Consider the following 11,100-nt stretch of genomic DNA (forward strand, 5'->3'; position numbering starts at 1 on the left):
GTCCCATATCCTTAGTTTGAAAATGCTTAAATAGATGTTGCTTTAACTGAATGGCCTCTTCTTGATCATTTCCGGTGATACGGTGAGAAGGTTTCAGTATAATCCTCACCAAAGACCTGTGTGAAGCCCTTAGCCACCAAACGGGCCTTGAGACAAGCAACTTGACCATCTGAATCAACCTTAACTGCATAAACCGAACGACAAGCCACGGGAGACTTACCTAAAGGCAAAGGTACCAAGTCCCAAGTACCATTAGCATGCAAAGCAACCATTTCATCTACCATTGTTTGTCGCCAACCTGGGCGAGAAAGAGCTTCACGAAAGGGATTTAGGAAGGGAGATGGAAGATAAGTTTGACACAAAAGTATAGTATGTGGGAGACAAATGATGAAAACTAAGAAAATTGTAAATGGGATGAGTATTACGAGAAGAACGAGTACCTCATCGTAACGGTGCAGGATCCGGCAGGATAGGAACCGCAGGAGAATAAGACAGTGGCAAGTCTTGAGAGCCAGGACACTCGATAGACGCTGGAGGAACATGAGTGGTAGAACCATCGGAAGGGGGCACTTGCGGGCGAGGACGACGATTATAAACCTGAAGAGGTGGACGCGAAAGAAGAGGAGAAGAGAAAGGAATAGGTAACACGTGGCTGACATACGGGATCAAAGATGACGGAGAGAAATAAGGTGTGGACTCAAGAAAGGTAACATCAGCTGAAATGTAATACCTACGAGTATCAGGAGAGAAATACTTACAACCCTTTTGAACCCTAAAATAGCCAAGGAAAACACACTTCAACGCACGTGAAGCTAACTTATCCCGACCCAAGGAGTGATCATGCACAAATGCAGTACACCCAAAGACACGAAGGGGTAAATGATATAAAGGATCGTGATGGCACAATATCTGGTGGGGAATTTTATTTTGGAAACCGAGGACGGCATGCGGTTGATAAGATAGCAGACAATAAGAACAACATCAGCCCAAAACCAGAAAGGAACATGATGATGCACAAGCAAAGTACGAGCAGTCTCAATCAGGTGGCGATTTTTGCGTTTAGCAAACCCATTTTGCTGAGAAGTATAGGCACAAAAGGACTGATGTAAAATACCATGAGATGACATAAAATGAGTCATAGAAGTAGATAAGTATTCAGTAGCATTATCCGTCCGAAGTATTTTAAGGGAGACACCAAACTGATTTTGAATTTCATCATAAAATGTTTCAAAGACAGAAAATAGTTCGGAACGAGCTTTCATCAAATAAAGCCAAGTACATCTGGAGAAATCATCAACAAAGCTAACAAAGTACTGAAACCCAAATACATAAGTAGTTTGACACGGACCCCATACATCATAGTGGACTAAAGCAAAAGGCATATCAACCCTATTATTAACCTGCCGAGGAAACGAAACGTGAGTTTGTTTTCCTAGCTGACACGACTCATAGGACAATGAAGATAAACTAGAAAAACTTGGAACAAGCCGACGCAACTTAGAGAGACTCGGATGACCCAGCCGTTGGTGTAAAAGTTGAGGAGAACTGGCAGTGGAACATGCAATTGTGGGTGAAAGTGGTGGAAGGTGGTCAAGGTGGTACAGTCCATGGAGCTCAAGTCCTTTGCCAATCGTCCTCCCCGTTCTGCGGTCTTAAATAGATAATGAATCAGAGTTAAATGTTATTAAGCAATTCAAAGTTTTGGTTAATTGACTAACAAAAACAAGATTAAATGGACAATGAGGAACAAAAAGAACGGAGGATAAGGAAACACATGGCAATGGTTGAGCATCACCGACAGCCTTAACAGAAACTCGTGACCCATCAGCTAAAGTAACATTAGGTAATGAGGTAGACTTATGAAATTCGGAAAACAATTTTGGATTACCAGATAGGTGATGAGAAGCACCAGAATCAAGGACCCATGGTCCAAGAGAGGTACCGGTGTGAGCGACATAGGCAACGGGTGAATGAGATGACTGCTTTGAAGCTTGGTATGTAAGATACTCATAGTCTGAACCAGTCAAAGTGATAGAATACCCGATAACTAAGGAGTTTCAACCTGCGCAACAACAGCCCAAGGTGGCCGGCCATGCAATTTAAAACATTTATCACGAGTATGGCCCCACCTGTTGCAAAAAGTGCAGCGTGGATGAGAGGTCCCACGAGAGCTCCCATGAGGATTAGGATCACCTCGCATATGTGAAGAAGGTGAAGCTACTAGAGCAGACTTGTCTCCAGAATCAATAATCGGATGTGCCACAGAAGAGACACGTAATATGTGAGAATAAACATTATCAAGAGTTGGAACTGTTGAGCTGGAAAGAAGTTGATCACAAACTGGACTTAAATCTGGACCAAAACTAACTAGTGCACACACCATATAAAATGTATCACATTGAGCAAGCTCCTCCGCAGCCGTTTTCCCTAGAGTTAAACTGAATTGAGTTCAGCTTTGATGGATGAAAGTTTACCGAGATACTCTGGAATTGTCAATCCGGATTGACGAAGATTGACCAAATTAGATATCACACTGTAGATGCATTGAATATTATTGGTATATAAAGTCTTCGCATGTCTCCAGAGATCATAACAGTTTGTAAAATTGGATAAGGCTTGGATCAATAGATTGTCAAAGAAAACTGCATAATAAAGCATCAGCCTTAAGCCATGCAGCTTTCTTAGTGTCAGTAATCTGAACGGACGAAATAACAAGGTAATTTGCCAAATCTTGACCTATATACCACATTTAGACAGCTTTAGACCAAGAGCCATAGTTAAAACCCCTAACCAATCATTTTGTAGCAACAGCCAAGGTTGGAGAAATAACACCCGTAAAAGAAGTAGAAGCAGACATGGTTGGGCAATATTTCAATCGAAGAGAAATCTAAGCCACAACTTAATAACAATCCAACCTACGAGGAAAAATGCCTTAACAGACAGCCAGACCGAAGGAAAGAAGAGAGGACAGCGCTACGGGCGGCGCGGCGGAGTAGGGTGGATGAGGGGATCACAATGGCTCTGATACCATGAAGAATATCGTTGTTTTTTTATTATTTATGTCAAAAGAAAAGAATAATTTTACAATATACAAAACCCTAATATATTAAAACTATACAAAATATCTAAACTGCCCTTATACTATTATAAATACAAAAATACCCCTATACATAATATATCTAACAAAAAGGAACTAAGCCAGACAGCAATAATGGACTCTTGAAGGCAAGGCCAAGACAAAGCATAAACACGATCTTCTAAACCATATGTAAGCCAAATCGATTTACTAATAACAATTCAAGCCAAAAGGGCCATAAAGAGCTCAATTAGTTTATTTTCGAATACCTGTTAAGTGATAACAAGCATTAAACTACCAATGAAGTTGCGAGCTTGCAGCCCGGATTAATGGATGTGCGAAGTAAATACCTAAGGTCAGCACAGTAATTGACATATATGGCAATCGGATAAATTCCTTCCAGTATTTCTCAGGTAACTTTTGACGACCATCAAGAATTGCAGCGAAGGGGATAATGCTGGTTCTGCTCTTTACAGCTTCAAAAGCTTCACCATACCGCATGGCCAGCCTTCTATCTCCATTCCAAGCACCAAACAGATGGTGTCCAATCAATCCTATGGATGCTGCTACCACAACCGAGTTTCCAATCCAAAGAGTGTGTGAAAGGCACCATACAACTTGTCCAACCATCTGAGAAAACAAAACTGAATTAATGTAATAAAAGAGGTGGCAGTTAACAAATATGATGCTCATGAAGAAAAATATCACGGGAACAATTATACAAGTATTATTGACAGTAAAAATTGAAGGATATTATTTTATTTTATTTTTTAAAAATATACTTATATTCTTCTAAATCAAACCAACAGTATGCATAAAAACAGAAAGGAACCAAACAATGCGCTTGTATCATGTATTCTAAATTTCTAACTACATTTTACCAATGAACCTACATTATCCTTTCTACACTCTCCTTCGAGTTGGTGTATAAAATTCATTTGATTCAAGCTAGAGATATTTACTACGAGTACCACTAGAGATGCTTCATATGTAACGCAACCAGGCAACAGTTTCTCCTGGATAAAATGAAATTCAATTGTGACATGCCTTGTTCTTTAACGAAACACTGAATTATAAGAAATATGTAGAGTCAGAGTGGCTTGACTAACAAAATAAAGTCGCTTGGGAAACCTAAATTGCCGAGCAGTTGATTTGTACACATAAGTCCCAGGTAGCTATAGCCATAGCTCAATATTCTACTACAACATATGATTGAGGTACAACAGTCTGTTTCTTACTTCTCCATGATGGTATGGGATTTCCACCCATATAAATGCAATATCCCGAACTAGATCATTTTTCAGATGGTGGACCCAATCAGCATTGTGACCCCGATTCATATATAGTGATCCTTAACCTGGAGGAACCTTTAGCATATTGTATCATACAACAAGTGCATCCCAGTCAGATTCCTTCCAAATCTAAAGTAACTAAGTGCCCCTATGTGAGCTTAGGATAATATATGTCTGAGCGAGTTTAGGATAATCAGCTTGCTTACTAACAGTATTTACAACAATGAGATAAAGGATAAATGATTTTCATTCTTCATTAATTTAATCTCTCACCAGTTTGGCTACCTTCTAATATTTCTAAACCCGCACAAACAGCCCTCCAGTATAACTATATTTTTTCTTTTGTTCCATACAATATTAGGTCACCAGATACTAACAAAAAGTACTTAAAACCTGTAGGAAGTATGCCTGGACCCTCTCAAATCATTAAATGCAATACGAGTTAGAGAAAAGTTGCAAATGTATAATAGGCAGCAATGAATTCAGCCCATCCTCAACAGGCAAAGCAAGAACTAAAACCAAAACAAATGGATAGTTCTGAAGGGTCTTTGCACCTGTGGATGCCGAGTGATTCTCATTACTCCAGTTTCCCAGAGATGCATTTTGGGTTTGTCAACGGCCGCAACCTCTAACAAATTGAAGGTTGAAGGATAAAGCAAAAGGAAGGAAACAAAGTTAGAGAACCAAATAAGATCATGCAATCCGGGAAAATCCTGAAGCTGCCATAGCTGCAAACCATCATATCTGTGGTTGATGAAATAAACCTGCCATGAGAACATAACCCGTGATTGAAATTTTGAAATTTCCAAACTAATCAACAGTTGAACATTTCCAAACATAAGGCTGAGATAAATTGAACGAAAAAGAAAAAAGAAAGGAATGCACATCTAAAATGCAATGTAAGGAACTCACGATAGTACTAAGAGCTAATGGTAGAGACAGGCCGGCAAATAACACACGGTATGCTCTTTCTCCAATGAGTTTCTCACCTGTGTCCCTGAGGCTAGCCAAACCACTATGGACTACAGCAAAAATGAGAGTAAGAACTAACATTACAACCTGCAAAGAAATCATGTCAAGAACAGCAGTGAGCTATTGCACACACAAAAGTAGGAACAGACACTGACATTGATTGCCAATACCACATATCTTTGGTTTTCACTCCATATTTGTTTAACCGAGTTGATTGAATTCAACAACCATCTGCAGCCTTAAGTACGTAATAAATAATCAACAAATGCCAACATGTACATATATATACATTTACAAATATCAAATCACTAAGATGAAACTTCAAATAGGTCCCATTCCAAGCTCAAGACTAAGCCCAGTTCTAAAATTAAGTGAAATATATAAGAAAGAGAAGATGGAGTTGATAAAAATAATAAATAACAAGTGAAACATCTTCTACAAGTTTTAGAAAGTGTGATGGTTGTGATATTTCCTAAAATGACTAAATATGTATCAAGAACATGGTAATTCAACCATCACTATTCGTTATTTGTGGTGTGACTGATTTAATTATCCTATGAACCTCTCATTGTGATCAACCTTCCAAGTAAAAGTAAAAGTTAAAAAGGACTCAGCATTTGCTCTCCTTCACCAAGAATCACACTTATCTTTTAACTCTAGTGCACATTCCAAGAAACGAATATGGTACAAGCTTTTCCAATGAAGAAAAAACTCAATAGAAATTAAAAAAAAAAAAAAAAAAAAAAAAAACAGTGGATTCTAATGAAAAATAAAGATACCATCTGAGTGGTTGCTCATATTCAAACCTCTGGACTATCGGATATTCTGGAAACGGCATCGATGTAAGATTTGCCAAACCCAGTGGAGTTATCTATCCAAGTCACATTAAGAACATAAAGAACGAGCCCCAGAACCCCCGAAAAATACAACCACGAAGAAACCTTCTGCTGGGACGGGTCAAACTTTGCAGAATCTTCACCCACCAGACTGGTAATTTCATTCTTTGCGAACTCGTTCTCCTCGACACGCGAAGCCTTTTCCCCTTCGGCTTCGGCTTTCACGACCCGCAATCGGAGTTTCTCTGTTTTCTGGGGATTAATTCGCAATCTTGTTATCAATAGACTCGGCCGAGCTGTGCGATCGAGGTGTAAACGAGAGAATTTAGGGAGACTGAAGCAACGGACATAGAATTTGCGGGAGTGAGACTGGGAAGTGCACGAGCGGGGGGCGAAAATGGCGGCCGCCATGTGCGCAGAAACGAGGAGAAAATCACTGTCAAAAGTACATTCTACGCGGAAAAGAAAGGGATTCCACTTTAAATCTCTTTTACTCATAATAACTTCGAATATGATGTTAAAAATAATGATGTAATTTTTTTTTTTTTTTGCTTTTTTTTTTATTTTTAATTATTTTTATGACGTAAAAATATAGTGATCTGAATAAATTTATAGGAAAAAAAAGTAAGAATGGTGTAATTTTTAATTGATGATGTAATATTAATTTAAAAATAATTTATATGATATCTTTAATATAATATTAATTTTTAATAAAATATAAAAAAAATTAATGCATAATAAAATTTTTAATTTATATATATTTTTACCATCTTCAATATATTTCTTTCTATTTTATTTTGCAGAATTTGTTAAAAAATTTATTTTCAACCGTATCTTCTATTTTTTCTTTAAAAAAAAGATATTTTATAAATATTAATTTTAATTTACAGTAATATTTTATATTAACTATAAAAATCAATAAAATATATCAATAAATATATAATTTATAATAAATTTAAATATAAATATAAAAATCATTTTATAAAATGTAAATAAATTTTAGAAAAATAAATAAATAAAATAGAATTATAATTTATAAAAAAGTAAATAATCTTATAATTTTTATAAATATATATAATAAATCACCTCGGAGGATGAACTATTTTCAACTGGGTATGGTTAAAGCATGTTTGATTGGTCAGCAAAAATAGCAAAAATAGTATTGTATAGTAGATGATCTCAAAATACTTCCTGTCAAAATACTTTTTAGTTATACTTATTTTTTTCAAAATATATACTTTTGTTTATTTTATATTCATTTCGTTGCACGTAATTTGTCTACTTTTTTCATATTCGTTCGTCTTATATAAATTATATTTTTTTAAAAAAATATATATATAATTATACACTTTAGTCACATTTTAAAATTCACAATTTATAATTTTTTTAGATAAAATTCCTCTCGTCTGGTGTAAGCTTCGTTGCTCGGAAACACCCAGTGCTGACCACACTGAGAGACACGAAGGCGCAGGTAAGTCCAGTTGGCGAAGTGGCGGCAAGCATTCCTAGCGGTACAAAAAGAGAGGTCGTGATGATATCATCTATGTCCGTACCGCTCCTCGTGGAGTAGATCCCGACCTTTCTCTAAGTTTAAGGTAAGCTTTCAAGCCCCTTGACTTGATATTAAATAATTGCTCATAATTTCCATGTGGTTTTGAAATTTAGCGTGAAATCTCTATATACTTAAAAAATTGAATGACACCCCTTATGCTTTAAAAAACGTTGCATGAAACCCTCATGCAATTTTTTTTTAAAGTATAAGGGAACGTCATGTAATTTTTTAAAATAGAATGGATTTGGTGTCGAATCGACCGCGATTGGGTATGTATTATATTCAAAGTTTTTTTTAATTGTAAATTTGTAATTGCTATTATATTTATCTTGTTCTGTTATTCATGATTTTTGTTTTTATTTTAGAATTTAGAAATGTATTTTATAGTAATTTAATTACGTATTTATTTTTTCTATGCTTGCCTGCCTCTGTTTTTTTCTTTTTTTTTTTTTTTTTGAAAATATTGTGATAATATTTTATTTAGATATACCTTAATTTAATTTGGTTGTGATAGTATATTCTTTTAATTCAATTGAAGTTAGTTTGTAAAGTTAATAAAATTGTTTTAATCAATTTGTTTTTATTATTATTTAGGCAAAAAAGTACAATGAAGATATATTTTTTTTTTTTGTTAAGCTTCTAAAGGTTTCAATTCAAATATTGAAACATTTTGTCCAAAAGATATGAGTAAAAATTATAATGTAAAAAACAAAAAGGCACGAGAAGTTGAGATTTCAGATGATGATATTATTACGGATCCTGGATTGCGTAGATCGATTGAGAGTTAACCCGTTGGAGTTAAAGATGAAGAAGATATTTGGTTAAGGGCCCTTGTCAACCTCGCGTTCATAATTTTCCCGTTACAAAATTTGGCGAGATTCGAAGATCATTTCAAGATCATTGGTTCAAGACATATGATTGGTTAAATTACAGTATATCTAAAGATGCCGCATATTGTTTATGGTGCTATTTGTTTTCTAATGGGCATAACCATGGGGATACTGCATTTACTGAGCGTAATTTTCGATCAGTGCAGACTTGAATGGGCAAATTATAGAAAGAGGTCAGAAAATTTCTTGCATGTATAAAGAAAGTTGAGAATTTGCATCGCAGTGGAGTATCGGAATTGGATATAGATCAGAGATGCAATGTGGATTATGTTATGATGCAAAAAAGTTCTGAAATAGAGGAGACTTATTAGACTCGATTGACCGCAGTTGTAAAAGTGATTCGATATATTTTAGGACAAGGCTTAGCTTTCCGTGGCTATGATGAGTCATCACAATCCATATGCCGCGAGAATTTTCTTAAGCTTTATAAGTGGTATGGTGATAACAATGATAATGTTAGAAATGTAATTAGTTTAAATGCTCTGGGAAATAGATAGTTAACGTCTCCATATTCAAAAACAAATTATTAATGCTTGTGGTTCAGAAGTAAGAAATTTTATTTTGGCAGAGATTGAAGATAGATGGTTTTTTTAGGCTCGAGATAGTTTTACCAAGGAACAAATATCTTTAAATGTAAGATTTGTAAATAATCTTGGAGAGGTTAAAGAGCTATTTTTTGGTGTTGTGCATGTTACTGACACTTCTGCACAATCTTTGAAGAACGCCATTGATGAATTTCTTGCAAGAAATGAATTATCACTATCAATGGTTAGAGGTCAAGGTTATGATGTGGCTTCTAATATGCGTGGAGAGTTTAACGGGCTTAAAGCTTTCATTTTGAAAGAAAATGAACATGCATATTATGTTCATTGTTTGGCGCATCAACTTCAATTAGTTATTGTTTCTAGTGTCAGTCAAAATGGACTCGTAAGCAATTTCTTTGAATATCTCTCTATGATTGTAAATATTGTTGGAATTTTGTGTAAAAGGAGAGATGAATTGAGGCATCGCCAATTTGATGATCTTGCAAGATATGTAGAATTGAGTGATATTGCTATAGGAAAGGGAATGAATCAAGAAATGAATTTGGCTCGAGTCGGTGATATTCGTTGGGGTTCTCATTTCAAGACAATCACTCGACTTTTTAATTTGTGGTATTCAGTTAAAGGAATTATTGAAATTATAGCTACAAGTGGAAGTGATGTGAAAAGTCGAGGACTTGCTGTAGGATTGTTTGTTTGACAAGATGGAAAGTTTTGAATTTGTATTTGTAGGTTAATTGATGAAACATTTATTAGGTAAAACAAATGCATTGTCACAAGCTTTTCAACAAAAGAGTCATAATATAGGTCTTGCAGTGCAATTGATTGCAATTTTGAAAGATGAATTGCAAGACTTTAGAACAAATGGTTGGAATGATTTTTTATTTTTATTTTTTTTGAAGTAACTAAGTTTTGTTTGGATCATGGAATTAGTATCCCCAATATGAATGATATCATCCCCGAACGATTGAGAATACTTGTTGATGCCTAAAGAAAAACACATTTTCATTATTTTCAAGTGGATATTTTCATACAGGTATTTTATTCTTCTTAATTCTTTGTGAAAATTATTAGAGTATTAGTTTACATTATGAGATATTAAATTTTCTTTTTACAATGTTAGACAATCAATATTATTTCTCAAGAAATAAATCATCGGTTTACTTAATCAAATCCAGAGCTTTTGATGAGAATATCATGTCTTAATCCTAGCAATTTGTTTGCCACGTTTGATCAAGAACAGATTATTCATCTTGCTGAATTATATACAAAGGATTTTTCTATGCATGATCTATCAGATTTAAAACCACAACTTCAAACATTCTTTTGTTATGTGAGATCATGTAATACCCCGATTTTAAAGTGTATAAAATAATATTATTATAGCAAATAAATCTTTTTATAATATTTTGGGATCAAAAAATTAATATTCTGGAATAAATTTTATTCATATTTTATATATTGATTATGATTGAAAAGACTGTTAAACGGATAAATATCGATAAAGATAATCATAAAATATAATATATATAATAATAATATTAGTGGTGATGATGATAAGGATAATATTTATAATAATAATAATAATAATAACGTTAATAGTAATAATATAATAATAATAATATAATATAATAATAATAATAATATAATTATATATATAAACCCTTACATTGCAACCAAAGCAACGTAGAAGCAAGTAACGCCAGAGAGAAAGAAAAGAAAGGAGAAGGAAGAAAAGAAGAAAGAAAAAAATTTAGCCGTTTGATTTCGATTCCGACTTTGGTATTGTATTCCTTGTTATATGTAGAATTTAATTATGAATTTTAATATGAATTTTGATATTGGGAATATTAAATTAGAAATTCTTCAAAAATTCATAACCGGCTATTTGGCTATTTAATCGACGAATTTCTTTAGCTAATAGCCGTAGTCTTAGTATT

General features: G+C 34.4%; 2 protein-coding genes across 2 annotated transcripts; one reads left to right on the top strand and one right to left on the bottom strand.

Moving 5' to 3' along the window:
• Positions 1 to 3,269: 3,269 nt before the first annotated feature.
• On the bottom strand, positions 3,270 to 6,626 carry LOC127264297 (15-cis-zeta-carotene isomerase, chloroplastic-like). The gene is made up of 4 exons (XM_051293756.1): positions 6,147 to 6,626; positions 5,281 to 5,427; positions 4,923 to 5,132; positions 3,270 to 3,706 (listed from the first exon to the last, which is right to left on the bottom strand). The coding sequence occupies exons 1-4, from the start codon at positions 6,585 to 6,587 to the stop codon at positions 3,371 to 3,373; spliced, it is 1,134 nt and encodes a 377-aa protein (XP_051149713.1). The 5' UTR covers positions 6,588 to 6,626; the 3' UTR covers positions 3,270 to 3,370.
• A 2,046-nt stretch (positions 6,627 to 8,672) lies between these two features.
• On the top strand, positions 8,673 to 9,860 carry LOC127264360 (uncharacterized). The gene is made up of 2 exons (XM_051293841.1): positions 8,673 to 8,744; positions 9,339 to 9,860. Exons 1-2 carry the CDS (start codon positions 8,673 to 8,675, stop codon positions 9,858 to 9,860), a joined length of 594 nt encoding a protein of 197 aa, XP_051149798.1.
• Positions 9,861 to 11,100: the final 1,240 nt, after the last annotated feature.

The sequence above is a fragment of the Andrographis paniculata genome, unplaced genomic scaffold (genome assembly GCF_009805555.1).
Source record: "Andrographis paniculata isolate CXL003 unplaced genomic scaffold, ASM980555v1 Contig70END, whole genome shotgun sequence".
NCBI classification, from domain to species: Eukaryota; Viridiplantae; Streptophyta; class Magnoliopsida; order Lamiales; family Acanthaceae; genus Andrographis; species Andrographis paniculata.

Bases quoted from the DNA above. Each gene is read 5' to 3' on its own strand.
- LOC127264297 (XM_051293756.1), bottom strand. From the start codon at position 6,587: ATGGCGGCCGCCATTTTCGCCCCCCGCTCGTGCACTTCCCAGTCTCAC. The intron at 5,428-6,146 runs GTTTGAATATGA...ATTTCTTTGCAG, and splicing joins GAATATCCGATAGTCCAGAG to GTTGTAATGTTAGTTCTTAC. The intron at 5,133-5,280 runs GTGAGTTCCTTA...TTCTCATGGCAG, and splicing joins CATTAGCTCTTAGTACTATC to GTTTATTTCATCAACCACAG.
- LOC127264360 (XM_051293841.1), top strand. From the start codon at position 8,673: ATGCCGCATATTGTTTATGGTGCTATTTGTTTTCTAATGGGCATAACC. The intron at 8,745-9,338 runs GTAATTTTCGAT...CAATCTTTGAAG, and splicing joins GGATACTGCATTTACTGAGC to AACGCCATTGATGAATTTCT.